This window comes from Cavia porcellus, unplaced genomic scaffold (assembly GCF_034190915.1).
Source record: "Cavia porcellus strain 051 isolate PalLab524CR breed Dunkin Hartley unplaced genomic scaffold, mCavPor4.1 scaffold_12, whole genome shotgun sequence".
Classification (NCBI taxonomy): Eukaryota; Metazoa; Chordata; class Mammalia; order Rodentia; family Caviidae; genus Cavia; species Cavia porcellus.
The window spans coordinates 61936184-61962642 of NW_026947495.1; the positions used below are offsets into that span (position 1 = coordinate 61936184).

A 26459-nucleotide genomic window follows, 5' to 3' on the forward strand; every position below is an offset into this window, starting at 1 on the left:
AGGTACTTAAAAAATCAAGGAAATCATTAATAAATTATTTCACAGAAAGCTAGTTTGTTTGATCTTTGATAAAATATCAGTTTAATCAAAAATTTTGCCTAGAAATAATTATGCATTCTAACATTTTGGAAAGTTAGTTTCTTCTTGTAAAATTTGGCATAGCAGGTCTACATAGTAAATGTTCTCTTTTAATTACCTCAAACTTTATCATGCCAATTACAGAAACTTAAAATCTATCTTTTTTCTGAAGAATGGTGGTATCACTTATGATCTTGAACTTTTTTCCAACCATCATTCATCATGACTACCTATGTCCAGTTGTCTAAAGTAATTTAAAACTTTATAGAGATGTGAGCAGACAAAATCTTGGAACTGTGCTATGTAACTTTTAGAAACTGACTGGTCATTTATTCTTCTCAAAATATCAAGTATAGATGGCACATGCCTGTGATCGTAGCACTCAGGAGGCCGAGGCAAGAGGATCATTGTAAGTTCAAGGCCAGCCTATACCACAAAGTGAGTTCAAGGCCAACCTGTCTTAAAAAGAAAAAAATACCAAGAACAGTTTATCGTACTCTAAAACAATATTGAAAGTTAAATACAAGTTAGGAGTTAGGCCTGAAACAACTTGCTGAGAGTTCAGGAAACAAATGAATATGCTGAAGATTAGTATAAAAGGGGTAAGTTTTAATCAAAAGTATATTTAATCATTTTCCCAGCTGTGGCCCTGCATATTAAAAATCATGAAATGTAAGGACAGTAATGACATTCTTAAAAGCTGTTCACTGAGTACATGACTGGGTAAGACCTGGTATGTAGAACCTCCAGAGTCACAAAAAATAGCACAATCTCAGGAAATTTATTTAAAAATACATTAAGAACTTATGTGAAAGACCTCTATGATAGCTCTTGCGTTATTTAGATAATGCAAAGAAAATATATAAACAATACCAGTCAAAATAAGTATTTTATTGAGAAACTTGCTTTGCTATTGAGAAAGTAACAGTTACAAATATTTTTATTTAATAAAATTAGCATATCCTTAATCCTAAAAACATATCTTAAAAGCCTTTATTATCTGAAACTGCAAATCATTCTAATCCAGGATTTTCTTTTAGTGTCTCCTATGGGAAAAGACGTTGCAGATTCCATTCGTGCAAATAACAAAGCATATGTAGTAAGATCTGTTGTAAACAAAAAAATTCCCCACTTGAATTTGAGTTGCCTGCATGCATGTGAATTTATGTCTTTATTGTAACTATAGAAATTGCCTGGTACAGCAATGAGGCTTTATGTTTTACTCCTGAGCATTCAGAGTCGTAATGTGGTCATCATTTTAAAAAGTTCTGCAGCAAGACAGTTCTGCTTTAAAATATCCCCATTCCCCAATCATAACTTAAAATAGTTAATATCTTAGTAATGTAATAGTTTAACAGTATACTAAAGTATAATTTACTTGTTAAATACATAAGGCTTCCATGCAGGTTTTTAAAAAATTATATATCTATTGCATTAAAAGGGCAATGACACTAACCCTATAAATAATTTTCTAAATGGTTTTATATATTAAACACTAAAAATATAAGATAAATAAAAATCTGAATGTTTCAAGTTAAGCCAGCATTGGCGCCTAATAATTAAGTAGCCGTTCAAAAGTCATACAAGTAAGTCTCTTTTTAATTTTCTGAAGATAAAGCTTATCAGAGGGTGCTCTGGTCTGAATGTTGTGCTCCCTCCCCAGTTCTAGTGTTGAAGCCAAACCCTTAATGTGTTGTTACTGGGAGGTCACGAGCATGGTGCTGTCATGATAGGATCAGTGCCCTGCAAGGGGCTGAAGAGTTAGAGCTCTTCCCTTCCTTGTGCGGAGTTGGCAAGTAGCTGCCCTCTGTGGACCAGCAGCCAGGCCCTTACCACACACTGAATCTACTGATGTTTTAACCTTGGACTGTCCCATATCCAGACCTGTAAGAAATAACTCTGTTGTTCATAAGCTATCCACATTTCGTATAGCAGCCGTAATGATAGAGAACAACCCTTAATATGTTTAAATCTTACAAACTTTTATATACAGACACTTAAGACTGAATTCAAAAGGCAGTGGTAGGATGCTAGGGTTCAAATTGGTAAGTCTTGGCTTGAACTACATATATAGTCCCTTTTTCACTGCAGGCAATAAAGTGGCTTTGTGAAAATACCAAAAATGACCCATTGTGTAGCAGTAATTTTATAGCATTTAAGTGAATATGCTCAAGTTATTTGTAATACACAAGTGAAAGATCAGATTATACTTCTGTTGAAGGGTTACGGAAATAATAAACAGGAAGGTTCTTATTCCCTTTTTAATGATATAGATTAGTACTCTGGATAGAAGAGAAAAGAAAAAAATAAACCTTTGGGGGGAAAAAACAGTGATTCTATTCTTTTTTTTTTTTTTTTTAGTGATTCTATTCTTAACTTAGTATTTGTCAAAGAAAAAAATAAACTCTTATTAGAATTATTAAAATTCATTTTTAGAAGATGCTATCAATAAATGTAAAGTTGTCAAAACCTAAGGTCCATTTTACTAGCAGTATGCTCCTAAATTCAGAAGTTTAAAGGAATAGACAATTGAATGTGGATTTTAAATTATAGTAAGCAACAGAAGGGAGAAATGACTATAATGTTAAAATATTAGTATTATTTATAGTCATTGTATTTATTATATTTTGGTTTGGTTTCCTCTTTTTCTGATGTGATCTGTTTTTGTTTTTTCAAGAGGGTTTCACTGTAGCTCAGGTTGGCCTTGACTTCATTATGTAGCCCAGGCTGGTCTTGAACTCAAAGGAACCCTCCTATCTCAACCTCATGGGTGCTGAGATTACAAGTGTGTGACCAGGTCTGGCCTCTTCTGATATGTTTTACACACATATAGAACCATGGAATGTTGGCATGGGGACAGGAATGCATGTTGTCAGACTGTACAGAAGAGGAAATGAAGGTTGAGAGGTTGTAACTTGCCCAAGGTCATACAACTAAAAAGCATTTCATCTGGGGCTAGAATATGACTCTATACAGGGTTCTCTCCTTCATATCTTAGATCTTGGGAGACAGTGAGGATGGGGATGAATGCTCAATTTCTTTATAGCTTTCCTGATTGGTGTTGCTAGCCGGAGAAGACTGTTCAGGACTCTTTTGAAGAAATCTGTAAAATAAGTACTCATCCCGAAATTCATATTCATTGGTAATATGTTGGATGACTCCTCCTTGCACCAGTCTGTCTCCATATATCACAGCTTCACCACGGTCGGAGGCCAGGCCGACTTCAATTAGCCAGTTTACCAGGTCACAGCCACAGAAGGTCCCAGCAGAAGTCTTTGCACCACACCTGAATGTCAAAGGAATGATTCACCCACATGTTCTGTACATCTGGTATCAGTACTGCACGATGGAGGACAACCAAGGAAAAATAGAAGGAAACAAGGAAAGGCAGCATGATAGTTAAATGCATGGCAGAAATGAAACTGTTCTGAATATTAAGGAGTTGTTAACTTTCCTGATAAAAGACCCACTGGAGAGAAATAAAATATGCCAATAATGCTTGTGAAAACAGAAATGCTTAAGCATGAAAACAAATGACATAGATAATGTAAAGGTATTATCAAAGAAATAGTTTTTATAGTAGCACGGCCTCTGTCTTTCATGATCAAGTCTATTTGTAGATAGCTGATATATATTTTCTAATTTCTATGCTTAGTTATAGTAATTTCATTATCTCAGAAACCTTAAGTATTTTTTGCAAGCTCTTAAGTGACTATTTTAAGCTACTCAAATCAATCATTACTTTTAGTTTCTAGTGCACAAAAATAGCTTTTAGTGTTCTCAGAGGCCAAGACAATCATGCTGATATGTTTATTAGGGATTTGCTTCATTAGGAAGCAAGGAAAGAGTTAAGATCTGTCTTGCTACAAATCTAAGATCTTTAAAATGTACTTTGTGAATCTACTCCTTGATTATTTAAAATTTGTTTCCCTTATGCAAATGTAGGTTGACTTCAGCATGATAAAGGAAAGAGAAATGCACAAGAAAATCCCAGTTACAGGAAATATGTACAAATATGCAAGACAAGAATGTGTCCACAAGCATTAGTCAAGCAGTAAAATCTAAAGTGCTTGACAATAGGCAATAGTGAAGACTGAGATGGAATAAAAAATAAGTGACAAAAATTTAAAAATGTTTCACATAAGTAAAAGATACATTTGAGTTTAATATAAAAAAGATTAACAGACATAAAGCATTTTCTCAAGTATGCAAAATCATAATATTTTAAACATCAATATTCCAATTAGTGATGAGATCTCTTAAAACATGCTTTGCAACTGCAAACATCACCTTCAATAAACACCTGAGAATGGGAAGCTGTCTGGGCATTATTCCTGGCTGTTGACTTCTGATTTATAGCCTAATGCCTTCTGTCTTCGACTCCAACTGAGTAACATTTGTTTCTGGCTGGCTGTGATCAGGGAGCTCTGACAGAGGCCCATGGAGTCGTACAGAACATCAGAATTGATGCTGTACAAGCTGTAGAGCCCGGAGGGGGGCAGGGAACAGGCCAGGACACTACCAGCTGGTGCTCAGTCAGCCATCTGGGACCAAAGCAGCCTGGCATTCCTGCAAATGGTAAGAGCCACACTTTCCTGACAGTTGGCAAGCACAACAGGCCTGACAGCTAACACAAGAGTTTTCTTTTTCAATTTTAAAAAGCAGTTTTACATTGCTGAAACTATGCAGATATGGTCTCTTGAAATAATAGTGCTCAGCCCTTTAAGAAAGGAAAACTAACTTTTCTTCATAGGTTACTACTGCCAAAAATTAGGCTAGGCTCATCACAGAAATTTTGTCATTTCAAGCAACCTGAAGAGTTAGGTTTTTGGGGTTTTTTTTTTGGTATTGGTGATCGAACTCACATCCTTGTGCTTGCCAGACAGGCACTTGTGCCTGGTCCTGAAGAATTAGTTTTTAAAAGAAAACAAAAACTAAGGCTTTGAGAGTTAAACTTGCCCAATGCTACACAGGCAAGAAGTGATAGCTCAGGAGCTGAGTTCTAGTATTATCCCAACACTCAGTGAGTTCCCTTTTCCACTAGCCACACAGGGTACCTTCTGATCATAATCTTGTATGTTAAATATAATGGCATATGTAACTAACCTACCCCAATTAGAAACTCATAAACTTTCAGAATCTGATTGATACCTCTGAAGGTATTACATTCTTTGTTTTATTTTCTCTTTCATGGCATCCAAAAATACTAGCACTATGATGTTTGTTTATTCAGAGTTCATTTCTTGCTGCAGCATATCCCAGACCTCTGGGACCAGAAGACCAAATATAATGTCATAGACTAAACACTGGGACTTGAGGTGAAATGTGAACAGCAGTATTAAGGGGCAGAAGTTTCATTTCATTTTCCTGAAAACAGCATTAGTAACACTAAATAACAGCACTAGGAGGTGGGAATATAAAATTACTTCTCAATCCAAAGTATTTCAAAGCTTCGTGAGAAACACTAATGGCTAACATGAAGTGAATTTTAATATTCTACTACACTGGTTTATTCTAGTCTTCATATTTTGTATAAAATCAGAAGCAACAGGAAATTTAAAAATATTAAAATCAAAGTTGCTCTTTTATATGCTATTTCTCAAACTATTAACTGACTTACAACTATTAGCCTGTTAAAATCCAAAATCAACCATTTAAAATACAGTATCTAGAACTAGTACTGGCAACTTTTTTACCTCCTCTCCTTTACAATGTTTCGGATGCAGAGGTCACGGTGATAATGCATAAACTGTTGACAAGTCATTTTTATTTCCTCAGAAACAGGAGAATCTCTGTTGTCTCCTGTTTCTTTATTGTTCCACAAGAGTTCAAGTCTGAAAACCAAAATTTAAAGAGGCTATTTTTAAGACAGAAAAAACCGCACTGACAGAATCTTTCCTGCCTTACACCATCAAACTGTCTGTCCCAAAACTAGTTACCAAAACTGTCTCTACATCCCCAGCCATCATCAGTCTCTGAAGCAGAAACATATTGATACTGCATTTGGCTTCTTAGTCAAAGCAGGTTGGGATAAAAGCTTGATGACTTACTTCTAAGCCCTTCAGGCAAGTTTAGCCCATTTCACTTTCTACCAAGGAATGTTCCTTATTCTACCTTTTCCTGCTTTAAAATACAAAGGTAACTTGGACATCAAATATTTTACTTCATCATGTTTCAATTTCAGAACCACAGAAACAAACACTGGGGTCTAGATCTGGATAAGCAGTTTTATTTCTGCCTACCCACACAATGGAACTGTTGAGCTTTTGCCTTAACATTATTAAGCTCACAGCTAATTTTGACCACTTTTCTATTATGCTTTCCCCTTATGAAATGATTCAGACCCTGGTAATGACACCTTAATGAAGATGATGATGATGGTAACGATGATGGTAATGATCAAGAAATAAGAAGGAAGAACAGATACCATTTACTGGGCACTTTTCATAGAGCAGGTGGGATGAATTCCATTAGCATTTTTAGTTTCTACTGATTTTGACATGGAAATCAAGTGAGGAAGTACAAAGATTTACAGCCCCAACTTCTTTCTCTCATTGCTAAGTTCAACTGTCCCCACTTGTTATTTCTTATAAAGAAATCTTAATTGAAAGAAATTCTTCACTAAGCTACCTAAAAATTTAGAAAGAAAATCTGAGTCTCCTAGAAACTGTCAGTTTAATACAAAGAGAAATCCTGTTGTCAAAGGAGAAAGACAATCAAATACAGACCTTTGGGGGCATACCACCTACTACTTCCATTTCTAAAGACATTTTCAAGTTTCATTTAACTTTATACAGTTAATGGCAAAGAAATCAGCATCCATCAGTTCTTGTTAAAATGCAAATTACATTGCTGAATTTATAATAGTTCTAACATTTTTCTCTGCAATCATTTACAACAAATATGTGAATCAACAGATAATCTTTGTTGAGGTCTCTGAGCAGTTACGAAAGGTGTAAAATACTAATATCTTAATAGAATGGCTTTGTTGTTATCTTTAGAAATATAGATTTAGTTCAAAAACTAAATTTACCTTCTTTTGAAAGGTAGGATGATTAAGTGTTTGTCCAATCCAAAGATTCCAAAGGAAATAAATCCCTAGAGAAGAAAACAAATTTTTTTTTTCTAAATGCAACTTATAAGTCAAAGAAAAAAACCTTTTAAGTCAAAGAAATAAGGAAGCCCCTAAATTTAGTGCTTGAGAAAGCAAACTTGTAGTAACTACAGTGACATTTTAAATGAAACCCATAAAGCAGGCTCTCTAAAATTCAGTCTACCTGGAGGCAGACTTGATACTCCATTGCCTCTTATGCAATTATTTTGTGTTGCAAATAATGAGAGATGATACAAACCATTGCCTGAGCATCAGTGTACTGAAGGAAAATGAAAACATTTAAGGAATATATGTCTTTGTTTTTTCCTTTTGAAAAGAAAATATTTCCCATTCTTCGTATTTTTCTGTTGAAACTTCGTAAATTATATAATTAGTAAGTGCCACAATATCTATTTACAATATAGTAATTGAACAGAATTTCAGTCAAGAGACACTGGCTGGTGACTAGGGAAGGGTTTGAAGGATCTGAGGTGATAAGGCACAGATCAAGCCAATTTAGGACTACTTGGGACAGAGGAAGTGGGGGCTACCATTTGTCAGGCATAGCAGGGTGCAAGGTGGTAGGATGAGGGAGGGAGAATGCAATATGGTGGAGTTTTTGTGTTTGTGTTTTTTTATATGGTGCTGGGAATCAACCTTGGGCTTTGTGAATCCGAGACAAGAACTCTACCAGTGTGTCACATCCCCAGCTCGCAATACAGTGTTACATGAAGAACTTAAGTTTACTCACCCCAGACTATAAACAGACAGGAAATATCTTTATAATCACCTACCCAAGAGAAAATAGTTGGGAGTGGGTTTGTGTCTCAAGCCTTTGAGACCCACCAGTGTGGGCAGCATTTTAAGTGCAACATGACTGGCATTAGCTCTCTTCGTGACAAAACTTAGTCAAAAAGCTTTCTCAGTCCCATTCTTGGGATGTGCTGGCCTGGAGTGGGCTTTCCAAGTACAAAACGTTAAGGGAGACCATGATTTTAAACCTATTATTTTGAATAGTTGTTAAATACAAAGTCAGGTCTCAGATAGTATTCCAAAGTGAAATGGATAGTAAATAGCTCTTGGGGTGTTCATATCTGTAATACACTGAGTCACTTGAGTCTTTAGCCCCTCTTCTGCTACCATTATCATGGCAAAACAAATGGAGACTAATGTTAGGGGGGAAGAAAACCCTTACTGATACATTTATTGAGAACCCTAAACTAACTCTAATAGCAAATTATTTCAGAATTAATAGACAAGATATTTCAAACAGTATTTTTTTCAACCTAATTTTCATCCTATAAACATTCTCTAACTAAAAAGTAAAAGGTTGGGCTCAGTGGTAGAACACTTGGCCAGTATGTGCAGGGTCATGGTACTGCAAAAATATAAATCAAAACAAAAAGTAAAGGACTGTTGAAAAGATCAAATCTTGAAAACTGTACAGAAATATTTCCCAATGTGTAAACTGTCACTTATCATTAGTTATCCATTTTAACAGTGTCATAAACATACACAATAGCATCTATTACATTACTCTGTAGAATTTTTTCTGATTTTTAAACTGGGGATGATAATACCTACTTTGTAAGTATTTTGTGGCATTTAAATGATAATGCAAAATGCTTAACAATGGGTGGCACATAGTAGGCACTAAGGAAAGGTAATTACTATCTCTTAACAAAACTTACTTATATACTGCATGATTTACTAAAAAAAAATTTTAAAAACCTATTGTTCAGCAAGTATCAAAATGTAAATAGAAGAATGTTCATTAACTTATGTGGCTAAAAGAAAGATTCAGGTAAAAAGTTATTTTCCAAAGTGAGTTGTTACAATCACAAAAAGTTTAAAAATAATTTAGGGCACTTAGTCCCTGCTTAAATTATTATTCTTTATCTCAAAACCACAGCAAAGAGCAGTCTGGGATTTCTGGTTGAAACACTCAGTGTACACTCTGAAGACTTTAACCAATATAATAATTCATCTCTACTAAGAGACGGGCAGCAGCTGTCAGCTGTCATGTATACCAGCAGCTGGCAAACAAACTAAACCCTGATGATTTAAAAGAACAACAACATCCGCACATACACATCCCCTGCTGTCCAATCAATTTATCCAAGAAAACAAAAACCCCTCCAAGTTCTCACTAAATAAATACCTGGCCAAAGTTAAACACTGCACAGAAAAACTGTAATTCAACATAGAGTCTTCCAGGTTCTTGGTTGAATAGCCACCATAAACAACTAGAAAGATTCTGTAAAGGAAAGAGAAAAGAATACTTTAAAACGACACACTAATCATTTTTCTCCATCCAGAGCTCAGTACAATAACTTACCTACTTACTAATTAAGGGGGAAAGACTAAAGGGAAAAATACTGAGAGAAATAGCAGCTTTGTCTTTCAAACAAGAGGTTTCAACCTCTCCTCCTGACAGGTGTCATTCAAACAGCGTCTATTCTGATCAGATCTGAAGCAAGGTGACATGAGCCGTAATACAAAAGCTTACATAATATACTAGGCCTGCCGACTACTCTAAGACAGGACTGATTTTAAAATTAGTTCTACACAATGAGCACAATTATATCACTAAGTGGCAATTCTTGCCAGCATTTCTTATTTTTTGATTTTTGTTCTTTAACAACAGCAGTTGAGTGTTGCTGGCTGATATCACACTGTATAAGGAACATCCCACAGTGAAACAGTCCATGGGTTATATACTGTCCATCTCTCACTGTAGGCAAGTTACACTTAAACCATCTTCAAGAATTATAGGATAACTGACAATTTACAAAAAATGGATATAACTAATAATACTTTAGTAATTAAAGAAATGCATACATTTAAAAGTATTTTATTGTTTTATTTATTTATTTTTGGTATTTTGAGACAGGGTTTTAACTATGCAGTTCAGGCTGTCCTTGAACTCACTTTGTAGTCCAGGCTAGCCTCAATCTCACAGTGATCCTGCTGCCTCAGCCTCCTAAGTGCTAGGATTATAAGCATGCACTACCACACCCAGCATTTGTATTTTATTACTAAATTAGCAAATTAAAATTTTTATAATTTCAATGCTGGTGAATGCACTGTATAAATCTATACTACTCCTTTGGAAAACAATTCACTAAAATGCATCTAAAGTCACAGAAACATTTATACTTTTTGATACAGGTTTATCAAATTTGAGAATCCATCATTAGGAAACATAATGTATGGAGATGTTTATTAGAATATTTTGAAAATCTAGAAATACTTCATAAGGAAGTAGATGAGAAAATTATAATGCACATCTCTTAGGAGCCATTTAATATATGAACACTATGTAGCACCATGAAAATGCTTGACAAAGCAAAAACAAAACAAAGAAAAAAAAACAAGATAAAAAAAATGTGTTAAAAAATTAGAAGGTAGGGCTGAGTGTATAGCATGTGAGGGGCAAAGCATTACTTACCATGTACAATGCACTGGGATTGATCTTTAGTACAAATAAAACTTAATTTAAAAAAATAGTACTATAGTATGATGGGTATTTTTTCGCTTTCTCTCTATTAAGTAGTTATGATATTTTCATAATTAAAATTATTTTAAAAGGTTTATTTTTCTGAGGAATATATTCTGAGATAATTTAGACATTTATCAATTTCATAGTCAGTCAAGTAATCAGGAATAAGTGGTCCTGCACACCACCTATCAAAACCAGATTCCAGCTTCAGAGCAAAGGATAAATAAGTGATTCTAATCAGAATAGATTTGGGGAGCACTTTGGCAACTGAGTAAAATTCTCCCATCCAAAACATTTAGACCAAGACTAGAATTCAGATGTTTTTGCTACCATACTCCTAAGAAAGTAGCAACTAAATTTCTCCCAGATGCCTGAATAAGACCTTTGCAAAACATTTAAAGAAATAGCCCCTAAACAAAATCAGAAGAAAATTTACAGCAAACAGGCCAATAATGAGAAGTAAACACAGCAAGACATGTCGAGTCAGTTGTGGGTCTCCAGTCTGCAGATACTGTTCTTCTTCCTGGGCTAATATGCAGCTCTGGGAGTTACAGCGACTCACACAGTGATCATCTATAAAGCAGTAAGCACAACAATTTGTAATCAGTGCTTTTTATTTGAATGCATTTTAAATTTATAATGACTTCCTAGGAGAAACAACAAAAAAGCACATTCAGCTAAGAATCAGTATATAATTTTGACAAAATTGGAGGAGAGCTCCTTCATGTTGTTTTAAGATGTTGAGTGTTTTTAATGTGAAAAAACACAAGTAGTATGTAATAGTTCCCTTTTACATCACTCAACAATGTTTTCTATCTATATAATTTATGCTATGTAATTACATATTAATATATATTATAAATTATAATTATGTATATTATTTTGAGGCTATATTTCAGCTTTCACCTGTAATAAATCTATTTGTTATAAATACCCTATTTTGGCTAAATGTAAAACAAATTTACTAAATGTAAAACAAATTTACTATTAACTTGTCCCTTTTCTAGTCCCAGCACTTAGAAGGCTGAGGCAGGAGGATTGCTGCATGTTCAGGGCCAGCCTGGGTTACAAAGTAAGTTCAAGGCCAGTCTGAACCATATAGTAAAATCCTGCTTCAAAAAAGACCAACAACAACAAAAAAGGGCCAATAAGTTATCAAGTAACTATTATATATTCACATAGGAAACTAAGCATCAAGTCAACAGATACGATTCCTCTGGTCCAAAACAGACATGAGGAATCTTTTGTAAAACAAAAAACTTTTAAATTTCTACCTTAGCTGCACTCTGTCTGTGGCAGCAAAAGTACTGGGAAGCACTTTTTACACAATTGATGACTAATCTAATATACAGTCTTATGATTAATGTTTAAATCAATGATTCAAAACCACAATTTGATCTTTCCATAAAGTTAAAAATCTGTGTTTTTAAAAAGCCACTTTTTAAAAAGAACATGTACAAGCACAGTGGTGGTGAACCTACAGCACGTGTGTCTAGCATAACAGTTCATGGCAGGGGAAAGTTCACAATGTGGCTAAGTAAAAACAAGTAAGCTACCAAGTTTTCTGTAGTATGATCTCATCCTAATAAAAATTATTTGTAAATACAGTAAAATACAGTATGTCTACCATAGTTTGGATACCAAATGTCCCCCAAAACCCCATGTGTTTAAGGCTTGGTACCTAGCCCAAGGCACTATTGGGAGAAGGTAGAACCTTAGATGTGGCTGTTAGGAAGATATTAGGTCACAGGGGTGTACCCTTGAATGGGACTTCAGGACCCTCTCCCCTCCTCTTCTGTTTGTCTTTGCTCCCTAGCAGCCATAATAAGGTCAGCAGTTCCTCCACAATGTGCTCCTTCCATGCTACCACAGGCCACATGACCATGGAGCAAACCTCTGAAACCATGAGCTAAAAATAAATTGATAATCTCAGGTATTTTGTCACAACAATGGAAAACTGGCTAACACAATGTCCATGTACAGAAAAATTCTGTCAGTATATATAATAAATTTGGTTTAAAATATTATGTACTGACATTACAAAAATGGATACAAATTAATTTTACCATTTTTCTTTCATGTTTTTCATATATTTTTGCCATTCAGCAATCTAAATTGAATGCACTATTTATTTTGGCTTTGTGTTCTGGCAGGAAGTGGAAGATGAATTATATTGTTAAGCTCTAAACAATTTCATTGGTCCATTGTTTGATTTCCTTTAGACTTTTAAAAAATTATTCAGGCTTAGTAATGATACTAAATTACATGTATGGATGAAATCTATATCTGATGGCTCTCATTCTATATAATTTTTTTAAAATATCAGGAAATTTTAAAAAAACTCTGCAATTTAAAAGATCAGGAATCAACATTAGTAATGAAGTAAATGACAGAAAGCAAATCCTAATACCATTTTGAGAGGTAGGTAAAAAATGTTGCTGAATCAGATTACATATTGAAGTTGATAATGACTTTATCTCCACATCTGCTGTGTAAGGAGAAAAAAACAAAGAAAGCCTTGGGAATTCTAATATGAAGAAACAGCTTTATAAAAGAAACACATAAATAAAAACTGAAAGTTTAACTGAATGACAGACGAGATATCCTATTAGAAAAAGTTAATGAAGCTTCCACATCTGATATATTTTCACACTTCCTTCTATGGGAACATGAATATTATTAAAATTTTATTCCTCACCAGGAGATATCTACCAAACAAATGCCACCTAGATAACAACTCCTGCTGGCGGTATTATATTTGATGAGCATTTCCTATGTCCATCATATGCAGTGCTAATTAATTTTCATTCACCATAGCATTTTTATATAAAAATATAAGCCTTTAGCAAGAACAGAGTTGACATATGCCTTATTATAAGGAGACTTTTGGAGGTTTCCCTCTCTAGTTTGATTATAAATAAGAGCAATCACTAAAAGTACAGGGCAATTCCATATAAGAATGTTTAGTTTTAAATAACTTGAAATCCAGATAAAACACGATTCAGTCTTTTAGCTTATACACCAAAAGTTTATTTTTAAAGCTTTTTATAAATCATTTTTAAAAATGGCATATTTAAGGTGAGCAAGGTGGAGTAGGCCTGTAATCCCAGCACTCAGAAGACTGAGGCAAGAGAATCAAAATTTGAGATAAAATCTTGTTTCAAGCAACTAAGGAAAGAAAAAAAAGGGGGGGGGGGTGGATATTTAAAGCATAAAGATTCAGAGTAATTAGCAGTATTTAATTAGTTCTGGTCATAGGGATTAGGGATATTAGGAGTTTTTTGGTTTCTAAAATTTAAAAAATAAAAGACAGGTATAGTTGGCAAACACCTATAATCCCAAGTTAAAGCAGAGAGATTCAATTTCAAGCCTAAACTGGGTAACTTGCAATATTGTCTCAAAAAAGTAACATGAAATTTAAAAATCCTTGGATTCAAGGCAAGTACTGCAGTACATGCATACATATATAACTATATGAAAAAAAAGTTGCACACAGTAACAGCCCTTAGGACAAGCTTTTTTCTTTTTTTGGTACTGGAGTTTGAATTCATGACCTTGCACTTAATAGGCAAGTGCTTAAGCCACTGAACTAAATCCCTGATCCCTGGACAAGTTTCTTGAATCTATTACTTAAATAAAATTTATTGGAAACTCAGTTTTCCATTGTTGTGACAAAATACCTGAGAGAGAGAGAGAGAGAGAGAGAGAGAGAGAGAGAGAGAGAGAGAGTGTGTGTGTGTGTGTGTGTGTGTGTGTGTAATACCACTTATTCCTGATAAGAACCTAATTTTTTAAAGCAATTACTCTCTCTGCATGATTATTATCCTATTTGTACTTTTCCTCTTACTGCTTGAGAATCTACATTCTCGGTATTCCACAGATTTACAACAGAAATCCTACGCAGAGTTCTTTTTGAGAGGCATAAGGATGAGAAATCTTCTGTCTCAACAGCCCATCCTCATAGCCGGAGCACTCACTTTTCTCAAAGGAAGGAGTCACAGGCCTACTGGAGGTTGCATTTGCTACTGGCTCTGCTGATGGGCACTGTAATTCACCATTTCCCACGAAGCATGAGCAGCAACCTGTACAGAGAAAAGAACATGGAAGGGTAGAGCCCAACCAGAACAGAAATCGACAAACCAAACCAAACCAAACCTGCGTGCGCAGCCTCTGTGGAAATGTTTTAATGTTATTTATCAGAAAGTATTGAAATGTGCTCATACAAAGAGTGCCAGACAAATGACAGCTTCTTTACATATCATCTCCTCATTGTATGAAAAAAGAAAAAATGCTCGTATTCATGCTGTTTTATTTCCACTGTGCTTGGAAACTAAGAAAATTCAAATACTTTCCTAAATACAACTTTCATTTCATACACACATTAATGCTCTACTGATTACTATAGAAAATTCAAACTCGTTGGCCTAACTTTGAAAACTCACCGGACAGCCACCCTTACTGTTCAACCAAAAATCTTCCCTTCTTTAGTCTTCCACAGTGTCTGGGCCTACGCTGATCAAATCCTCTTCAAGGTCAGTTCAAAATTCACTTCTCTCAAGAATCTTTGTCTTGAAAGAGTCAGTAAAAACAATCACATACCTTTTCCTTTTCAAATAGACACTGCTAAACAGTCTCTTGCTAATTTATAGGCAGGCTGGTTTACAGGAACCACACTGAGACATCTGCTATATAGCTGCAACTGTTCCTGTCTCTATAGTTAGAGAACTGCAGGCCATGACCTTTAAAATATTTCATGCTTATATAGACATGCTGCTCCTTGACATGGATTATAATAGAATAACTTCAGTAATAAACTATTAAAATATAATATGCTGGAAAAATGAGTAATTCCTAGGCTTCATCTTTCATTGATAATGTGCTTATATTCTTTGTGATGTTCTTAAAAATAAAAAAGATTTCAAAGTATTAAAAACTACAATTTATACTAAGCTGTTATGAATGCCTTTCTAAATTTAAGATAATGATGCCATTTCAAGGTTAAAATAGAACCAATGAATAATAGAAAAGAAAATAAAAAGATTATCTGGCCCAAACCTTTCCAGAAACTTGAAAGTTTCAAGCAGCTAAGATAGAATTACTAAAAAGCATATACATGTACATTGTCATCCTAATGGCATACCTACAGGAAATGAGTACACATATGTACATATACAAACATGTAATTATGGTCATAAAAAGTCCTATGACAGTTCCTTCCTTAAAATGTAAAGATATATAAGTAGCCATTTGCCTTCTCTTCATTAACTGAACCTCTGATCTTGTATTAAAGTAGGTTATTTTTCCCTTCACTCATAATTCTGCCCTTACAATATGTACAAGTGATAGGCCTCTGAAAAATGTGTAACAAGGAACAGGGGTAAGTAAACTATTTTGAGTTGCCAAAATTGGGAAAGGCCAAGTTGGACATGTAAAGTGCTACGTGTTAATACTATTAGCAAAGCAGAAAAGAGCAGGATTTAGGAAATGAGAACAATCAGATAAATTTAACAGTATTTTCCTCAGGAACATTGGTGAACATGCAAATAAACAAGTACTTTGTCCTAGCAGTTTGCACATAGTTTCAGAGAATCATGTATAACTTATCTACCCACTCCTGTATCCATACATTTAACAAATATTACTAAATATTTACATAAGCCTAAAACCATGTTAGGTGGCAAGCCTATGATAACTGGCAGATTAGATACAGCATTTGTGGTTGAGTGGGTTATGGGACAACTTAAAAAGCAATTATAAAATAGTGAGGTAAGGGGAGAGGGAAGCACAAACATTGCAGAAATTCTCCTAGGGAGATAGGGATACCTATCTTTTAGTTCTCCATCTATTTATACTACCAGTTTAAGTTGATTTTCCAGCTGGAAATGATAATGATGGGATTTAAAGAATGTCTATGGGACAGTTTATTTGCTAATTTGAGACAGTGGTTCCAGGAATTGAACTCAGGACCTCACACTCGCCAGGCAGAGGCTCTGCTATATTTGCTATTTGCAAAGACAGAGAAGAGGTAGCCACAAGTTTCTGGGCTTAGGACCCTTAGAACAGGTAGTGCTTTCCACTGAGGTCATCAAGCCTTTGGTAATCAGTTCTGAAACACTCATGGAACAAGACATAGAGAGCCAACTGGAGGTGAGGTGTCTTTTCAAGCTTTGTCTTCTAAAAGCTGGCAGGTTAGTTTACAGGATAAATGCAAAAATCTACAAAGTGAGGAAGGCAAGGATGTTAAGCATTAGTAAAGGTGCTCTAGGCTTAGAGAAAGTGGCTTGTAAGTTTAGTGGAGACATAACCCTTGAGCTTCAGTTTTAAAAAAGGAAAATGGGCAGGAAGCTCAAAAGAATGAAATTCTGATATCATCCCCAATTAGCTAACAAGAAACATTAATGAACTTCAAGGCCATGAAGTAGAAGCATGAAGAGAAGTATGACAATAGTTTAGGGCACAGCATGGTGAGTTCAGCAGCACAGAGGAAAGGGAGCAACTGAATCTGCGCAGGGTGCAGTCAAGCTGGATGGAGCGGAGCACCATGTGGAGGGCTCTCCCTGTGCAAGGTGGCTCTGTAACAACAGCCTGATGGGCTGAGCTCCGTGGGGAATATTATTTGGTCATTTCACATGAAAAAAATTGCACCAGAGAGTGATGGAAGACACACAACCCAGTTAGGAAGGAATTACAAGAACCCAAAAGAGAGACTGGAGGCCCCAGAGGGCAATGGAGTGCAAGGGCAGATGCTAAAAAGGTATATGTATGTATATATATTTAAAGATCATACTTGTTTCTGGGATAGATCTTGTAAAAAGTTCTGGTTCATTTGTTGGTGCTGGACTCTCCTCAAAAGCAGTGTTTCCAGGATCCACTGCTTTGCGACTCTGAGACTGGCCGAAGCCTTCGTAGCGGCCTGCGTGGCTGGTACGGTTCATGCACATGAGCGATACTCCAGCTATCAGAATGCTGCAGAACAGGGTGACTGCTGTGGTGATCATCTGCCCATGTTGGAAAAAGACATTAGCCACTGTTCAAAATCCCATCTAATTAGCACAAGTTAAGAGCACTTGTTTGATGGAAAATACATCTGTGCAGTTTTACATACTTTAGAATAGAGCTTCTTAAAAATCGTAAGCATGTGTAAGGAATATACATTATCAAGAAATTAAGGTTTCTGGGGCTGGGGATTTAGCTCAGCGCCATAAGTACCTGCCTTGCAAGCAGGCGTCGTGAGTTTGATTCCCCCGTACCGATAAAAATGAAAAAGACAAAAAAAAAAAAAAAAACAAAAAAAAACAAGAAATTAAGGTTTCCTTATGATTATATGAGTTTTCTAGATGCTTCATTTTATAGCAGTTGGTTAACAATACAGCCACTGGTTTCTTTTACAAGTAATTGTAACAATTCCTTTTAAGCTTTCCCTTTATTTCTCAAATTTTGCTTATCTTTCTGTCTTAAGACAAGGTCTCACTAAGTTGCCCAGGATGGCCCCAAATACACAACATTCCTACTTCAGTCTACCAGTGGATGAGATGATAGGAATGAACTACCATATCTAGCTCTGTGTGTTTTTAAGGATCAGTTAAGTTTCAAACATTTAGAATCCTTCAGCTAAAAGCAGACTTAGACAAGTGAAATATTCACCCTATTCTGAAGTGTGACAAAGTGACAAAGCATCACTATTGTGATATGTGATAGTCAAAGTTAATTTTAATGTCAGTATAGCAAGGTATATTAATAAGCTAAAAAGAGATGTTCTCATGAACAGAACTGGAACATAAATTCTTCCCACCTGCTCTTTTCCATAAAAGAAGGCTGAATCAATGCTATCTCCACTGTGTTTTCCAGTTATCAAAAGAACACCAACAAGGAGGGCAGGAATTCTATAACAAAAGGTTGCAGAGAAGAGAGAAAATGAATGGTAACTGCATATATGGCAACATGTTAGCAAATAGAAAAGTACCAACTTACCCCCAGCCAGATATTATGATGATTCCAACAGGAATTTGTACATTCTCTCGCTTTTTTAAAAGGAACAAAGAAATTGCTAGAAGGCCTAGGAACAAGAAGCAAAGATTGAAAGAAAAATTACTCTTGATCCTGATCAGACTTCACAGGAGTTTCTTTCCTTTTTTTTTTTAAACCAAGGTTATTTCAACACTACCATAGTTCAATTTTTGCCCAAGAATTTACTCCAAGTAAATGCTGTCTCTAATATTTTGTAGCAAATTTTCTTAATTCAAAATCACTTGTGTTTTTCCTCCTATTTGTTTCTTTACCCAAATCTTATTTGTCCAGGAGGATTTTTTTTCAAGAGCCCCAATCACTTTATTCTTCTCCCTATCTGACTGGAATCTAAGTACAAACAAATCTATAACTATACAGAACAGTTCTAAACACACCCATACTCTGCCAGGGATTTAACTCAGTGGCATAAGCACCTGCCTGGCAAGCATGAGGTCATGAGTTTGATCCCCAGTAGCAAAAAACAGCAGCAGCAACAACAACAACAACAACAAAACCCACCCATACTCTGTTGGTGGTGGTTAAGAAATTATTCTAATCAATTTTTTTCATACCCAGGCCCCCCTCTTTTGTTTTGAGACATGGTCTTACTAAATCTCTAGGCTGGACTCAAACTTCCTGCCTCAGCCTCCCAGAGTGCTGAGATTACAGGTATAATAACCAATTTTTACCTGGGTTATATCTTTTGAAAATATTTATGATGGTGTTTAATATAAACATGGTATGAACTTAAACACAAATGTTTTCAAGTTCTTGAACATTATACATTACATCCAATCATTTATACAAATAACATCTGCTTTAATAAAATTCTACAGAACTACAACACTGGAAAAAAATCTGTGCAAATCAACACCTTCATATTATACCCATGAAAACAAGGGTTTGCCCAAGTCCCATATCCAGCAGAGGGCAGACCCAACCTTATAACACAGGTAGGTTCTTTAATTCTCAAACTCAGATCTGTGAACCTAATGGGTTCCTAAGACATATTTTTCAGGATCTGGTAATATGTAAGAAATTTAAAGTCATTTTTTGGTTTATTTTTTAATTATAATCATTGGGTACCCAAACCATATAACCAAGCAGAGTCTCATGATTTCAGAGCTTACAATTTATATTTATTTTAAAATTAAGTTTATATTATATTTCATCCAAGTGAAGGTCAAATGGTGTCAACAGTACACAATCTGAACAAAGGTTCTGTGGTAGGTAGAAGGGAGAAAAACGGTGGAGAAAAACGTAACCATTTTATAAAACTCTTGTATTAAATATGGAGGTAAAGACAAGCCAAACTTGAAAACCAAGGAAGTAGTTCCATTTCACATGTTAAGTGATGATTTACATTAGGTAAAAAATAATCCTTTGTGATACTGATTAATACTACTAATTAGAATTGATAGGTTTATAGTCTTGTTTGAATCTAATCTGTGAACTGGCTTTGCTTTTATAGTTGGATATAAAGAATTCATACCTAGGTTTGAGACTGTACAGATTAAGTAACACCATACTAGAATTAATATAAATCAGCATTTTGGTCTTTGATATTGTTTTCTTTACACTGCTCCTCGCCCAATACATTTGTATACTCTTTAGTTTCAGGTTTTCAAGTGCCAGGGAAACAAGTAACCTATCACATCATTCCCACTGTGCTACGGTAGTAAGGGCACTCTATAATTGTCAATTGTACAACAGCTATAGTGTTGACTATGCCACTGGAACTCCCACTCTTTAAAATTATAATAGTTGGGCCATGAGTATAGCTCAGTGGCACAGCACCTGCCTGGCAAGTGCAAAGTTCTGAGTTAGATTCTCAATATCTGCCCCCAAAATTGTAATATTTATCAATCCTGCTGTGTGAGAAAAATCATATACTTTTAGGGAGAATCTAGCCCTACATGTCTTCCTGATGAAGTTGTGATACATCCTGTGGTTTAACATTTTGGGCCCGTTTTCCCTAATCCGCAAAATGAGAAATATTTAAATAAGCATAAGCTGAATTTTTAAAAACTAGTTATATATTTGATATGTATTTGAAAATTTTACTTAGCACATGAAACTTGGGATTTCATTGATAAAAGGCCTAACTGATGGAAGTTTTAAAAAAGGTAAATTTTAAAGAAAGCAAGTGATATGTAGGTAGGGCAAACATTGTGAGGATGATATGCAAATGAGTGAAATTAAAAATGGCTGAACAGGAGAGTTAGGAGTATACTTTTAGGTCTAAAATAAGATTGTACCATAATAATCTGAGGGCTAAAGGGCACTATCATCAGGGTTAGGAAACTCAGAACAACTACTCTGGATAGATTTTGACAATGCATATTTGAAATAGGCTTCAGAAAAAGAGCTGGAGCTTATTGATATATGTATTTGCTGTTCTTTCCATCTTATAAATTTTACCTGAATAAACTACGTATTAGAGACTAGAGTGGCACATTTATATTAGGAAATAAGGCCTCTAGGTTCTTTTGACATCTCATGAAAACTCTCATGCTATGCAGGGTACACTTGCCTTTAAGAAGCACAAACCATCTTCTGTTGGCACTGAATTTCTCATTCTGTATTCCTCACTACACTGTTGCCTCACTTCAAAAGGCTGTTGACTTATGGGGATGTGGAACCTCTTTTTGATTCTGAAGGCATGAAATCAAGTCTTCTACAGTACATTCTAAGTTTCCCTTTATGTGTCAAATTTGTAGTGTGAAATAGCCATACTTTATTTCCCCCTCAAAATAACTCTGTGAGGTATTGCAACCCAGGTTTATGGGTAAGGAAACTGAGGATCCAAAATTAATTAATTTGCTTCTGTTCTGTAGGACTCTGGTTTACTATAACATATTCAACTGAAAAAGATGACAACCTCATTTTATATACCAACCTTATTTTAGTAATGGTTTACATAGGAAATGCTGAAGTTCTTTCTATTATAGTTTGAAGCTTTTTTAGTTATGTAGGACTCTGGTAAGAGCCCTGGGACACACCTCACACAGTCTGCCCATTCTCTCCCTCCTCCATCTCCCTCTAGCGCCGGCCCTCTTGGCATTTTCAAAGGAAGCTGTGCTGACAGTGGCTTAGAGTGAGATCCTGAGAAAAAGCACCTCGTGACTACAGGGGGCTCTCATTCCAGGCAGAAATTGAGCGCAACAGGAAAGATAAGTCAGCTTAGCAGACTGCTTGTGTTGGTGGGTATAAGAGCCTAACCCTGTACTACCAGACACACACATGACTAGACGCTGGTATAAGAGAGAGGGGAACAGATCTCCAAGTCCATTCAGGATGCAACTCACCTGTCCACAGGTAGGTGCTATACAAGGAGCTGTACAATAGAACAAACACCAAAATTTGTCCAACAAAATTTTTTTCTTTAACAAAATTCCATATCATCATTCCAGCACAGACAACAGACTAAAGAAAAAATTATTAAAAGACTGTAAATAGCTAAGAAAACCATGATTCAATACTATACAGAAAATAAGCTAGTCACACTCATGTTTAATTCACAGTGAATAGTTACTCATTTTAAATTAACACTAAGTAATTAATTATTGCTTATTACATTAAAAATTAAAGAGTTATGATAAAAACTCATTTTTGTACAAAGCCTATAACATATTCAACTGAAAAAGTTGACAACCTCATTCTATATACCAACGTTATTTTAGTAAAGTTTACATAGGAAATGCTGAAGTTCTTTCTATTATGGTTTGAAGCTCTGTTAACTTGACATCTCATGAAAAAAAGTACAGATTTAATTACAAAAGACTGTGAGAGATCAATTTTTCATGAATACATTATTTCTATTAAAAAAGGAAGATTATGAGAATCGATTATATAATACATGATGCAATGAACAGCTACTTTGAAGAAAAAGAGACACTAAGATACCCAGTGCTGATTCTGTAGTGTCATAATGTGAAATCCAGAAACACTATTATTCTTTGTTCAGGGTGACTTTAGTCTGTTTTGTTTTGTTTAATTTCAACATGTGTTGAAGGTATGGACAGCTATTTTGAAGAGAATGAGAGACATTATGGCAGCCATTGTTGACTTCCCTATTGTCTGGTCCTGAAGACCTAAAATGCCTTCATCATCTTGTTCTGATCAGTTTTATACTCTTTTGTTTTGTATGAATTCATTGCATGTGAAGATATGGACAACTATTTGGAAGAAAACAAGAGACAATGTGAATGACAGTGAAGATCTCCAGTTGTCTTCCTTTGAAATCTGTGTCTCTTATATTGTATTCTTATTATCTGTTTTGTTCTATTTAATTTTACCCTCTTTAAAATAAAATTTAAAAAATAAAATAAAAAAGAAAAAATAAATTATTACCAACTGCCATTATCAGCCTCACCTTAAAATTCAAGATCTATTGTAATATTTAATATATTAGGCATAAACTTATTGTAGTAATTATAATCAATTACAATTGATTAGACTTGTTAATACTTTTGAGTTTATACTTGGGAAAACCTAGAAAAGTAAGTTTGTCCTGTACAGTAGGAAAGTTCCTGAGAAAAGCATAGTTTAAATATCTATAGGTATACTAACCTGGGCAATAAGTAAATTAGTTGTAAGCATATGAGGAAGCTGTTTATATTTCTTACTCAAGAGAAGAACAGCCAGAGACCAGATCTAAAAGACAAAAATTTCCAAAGTTATTCATATCTTTTAACCTTTATAATTACTTTAAATAGCAAACTGATGTATGTGTGTGTGTATGGTTCAGAGGATCAAACACCAGGCCTCACTCATGCTAGGCAAGTGTTTATCACTGAGCTATACCTCCAAGACCCTGACTAATATCTTTAATGAATCCTCTGTATCCTGGTTCATAAAATATTCTAGTACTTTATTTATTAGTTCCAAAAACAGTATTAAGGAAAACTCTCATATCCAAAGTAAAATAACAGATCCCTTGGTAAATTAGAATTCCAAAATTTCAGTCTTTAGGAACTAATATAATAATATTACATAATAATACAATTGCCCAAGGCCAAACTATAATTACATCTGCCTTTAGTGGCTGAGGTGGGACAAAGGATCACAGCCAATTATTCAGGAAAGGAGTTTTAGTAGGTGCAGTTATAATATACTATTCCAAGTTCCTACTTTGTGATTTTTCACCCATTTTAAGATGAATCCTTTTGCATTTTCATACTATTTCTTTTTTCAGTTCTGGGGGACCGAATCTAGCACCTCATGCATGCTAAGCACATTCTCTACCACTGAGCAACATCCTCAGTCCTAGGACTAGGTTTCTAGTTTACCTGCATAGAATCCCAGCTCATTTTCTTTTTTCTTTCCTGTTTTGGCTGTGTTTAGATGCCCACTCAAAGCCTCATATAGTCATAGGTGGGGCTTTACAGAGGTACTAGATTTAGAGTGTCTGCTACTAGAATTGATTCATAATGCAATGCAAAGCTCAAGGGAACTAGCATTAAGAATGTGAGCACTATCTGCCCTAAATAGCCTAGATAAGATTAAAAGGGGCAGAAAGATACTATTAAGGGTCCTTGTTACTTTGCTACCTTCTGCCTGCAATGAACTATTTCTCTTCTAAGATGCCTGTTGGCCATGCATGCAACCTTGCCTTAGGGCCAGTTGGAATGAAAACTACAAACTGTGATCTAAATAAACTCCCTTTAACTTTGGGTATTGTGTATTTTATCTCAGCAATGAAAAAAGTAACTAACATTCTTTATTGCCATGTAAGTCTTATCTCTTTCCTTTAACTTCCCTCTTATCAATGAGCATAGATTTTAAGAATATGTGGTACTGGGCTGGGGATTTAGCTCAGCAGCATAAGCACCTGCCTTGTAAGCAGGCGGTCGTGAGTTGGACCACCAGTACCGATAAAAAGATTTAAAAAAAAAAAAAAAAAAAAAAAGAATATGTGGTACTGGGTATGGTGGCACATTCCTTTAATCCCAGCCCTCAGGAGGCTGGGGCAAGAGTATCACTGTGAGTTCAAGGCGACGGTGGGCTACAAAGTGAGTTCAGTTCAGCATGAACTGCAAAGCAAAACTGTCTTTAAAAAATATATGTGGCATTACTCTGAAATAAATCACACACACATGTGTAAAAATTGAATTGTTTCTCTGGTGTGAGAAACCAGAACCAAAATGTGTAATAGGCATTATGAAATAGGAAGAAAATGGGGAAGGAGAAAGGAAAGAAGGAAAAAGTGGAAAAAAAAAACAAGAAAAGAAGGAAAAAATAGAAACAAAGTTTTTGTAAATGAGAAGGGAAGAAGGATTGGCAGGGAGGGTAGGAGAGCAGAGGAAAAAAAAAGTTATATCATGTACAGGTACAAATTTTCTATAGTAAATATGATCATTATATATATCTAAAATGTACCAATAAAATCTGATTACAAAAAGAATATGTGTGGGATTTCTTAAAATTTACATGCATTTATTTGCTGTAATGCATTTATTGCAATTCCCCATCCCTTTTCCTTTAATGGTGCACATTGTGTTTTTTAGATCTGAAATGATACTTGAATTCAATAGGGAACTTAATCTATCAAATATGCTAGTTGTCAAACGCTTAATTACTTACACTGAGCCATACACATCCAATCTGAGAAGTAGCCTAAAGTTTTATGAACGTTAAATGGGTGGCTGAACTTGACCCCAAGGTCAAGCTGAAGCTGTGATTCTACAACTAGTATTTGTATAGTGATTCATAATTCACATGATGCTTTTCACATTTATTATCTCATTTAATCCTTAAAATAATTGTATGGGAATTGGTGAAATTTTTATCTTTGTAACTAAGAGAACTGAAGTTTAGAGAAATTAACTCCACATACACACACCTACTATGTAATAGGGCCAGGAATCAAATCCTGTTCTGACAAAAATCTCACTCCTGCCTTTCTATTTTACAACAATCAGAGAGACAAAACTTAGTCAATCAGAATGTCAATATTATATTGTATAGGCAGGCTTTGGTTTTATTTTTTCTCTCACAGGAAACTAGATTTTTTTTCAATCCTTTACTGTTAGCAAGCTATTCTCACACTCATTCTGTGGTTTCCATTCAACAGTGAAAGAATACTTACCAAAGAGACCAGGCTAATAATACTTATATCAAAACTAACATTCTGGATGGCGTACGCCAATGGCTTAGGGTCCATACTGGGAAAGGTCAGTAACCAGGCAGAAACATACATGATCGGAGCAGACACAAACGTGCTTATTACCATCCCTGAAGTTATCTGCAAAAAAAAGTCCAAATAAGAAGTCACAATTTCACTTAAATAATTGCTGTAAACATGAAACTAACTAAAAGATTCTAAAACAAAAATGAGTCTATCTAGTGAATCTACCTTACTCCCCTTGCTGAGTCCTTAAAAAAAAACCACAGATAAGTTGTCCTGTCTCCTTTTCCAATCTATGCTCAACCAATATTTACATATAACAAATATTAAAAATTTCGAGCCAGACATGGTACATATTCTTGTAATCCCAGCACATGGGAGGCTGAAAAATGAGGATTGTTGCAAGTTCGAGACTAGCCTGGGCTACAAAGTGAGCTCAAGGCCAGCATGAACTGCATAGAGACCCTGTCTCAAAAAAAAAAAAAAAAAAAAAATCCACCATTATGTTCTAGGTTCTAGGAAGTACCTTCTAGAAAGTGCCTTTAGTTGACCAAATTAAACTTGTAAACAGTTTTCTTCCATACTGTTTCACAAAATTTAGGAAAATAAATCACAAAAAAATTTATCAAACATTTTAAAGATTAAATAAT

General features: G+C 35.0%; 1 protein-coding gene across 4 annotated transcripts in view; it reads right to left on the reverse strand.

Moving 5' to 3' along the window:
• Positions 1-948: 948 nt before the first annotated feature.
• Gpr155 (G protein-coupled receptor 155) overlaps positions 949-26459 on the reverse strand; it is a 41015-nt gene continuing 15504 nt past the window's right edge. For 3 of the 4 annotated variants that reach the window (XM_063259321.1, XM_013142493.3, XM_063259322.1), the window contains exons 5-16: positions 25771-25926; positions 23253-23336; positions 21989-22106; positions 18645-18729; positions 18466-18556; positions 17461-17671; positions 14651-14755; positions 11110-11246; positions 9333-9428; positions 7112-7176; positions 5775-5912; positions 949-3364 (exon numbers count right to left, since the gene is read on the reverse strand). In XM_063259321.1, the coding sequence (XP_063115391.1) occupies positions 3073-3364; positions 5775-5912; positions 7112-7176; positions 9333-9428; positions 11110-11246; positions 14651-14755; positions 17461-17671; positions 18466-18556; positions 18645-18729; positions 21989-22106; positions 23253-23336; positions 25771-25926 (1578 nt within the window). In that variant the 3' untranslated portion in view covers positions 949-3072. Of the gene's footprint in view, positions 3418-5774; positions 5913-7111; positions 7177-9332; positions 9429-11109; positions 11247-14650; positions 14756-17460; positions 17672-18465; positions 18557-18644; positions 18730-21988; positions 22107-23252; positions 23337-25770; positions 25927-26459 lie in introns of all 4 variants that reach the window. The other variant, XM_013142495.3, reaches the window with a different exon arrangement.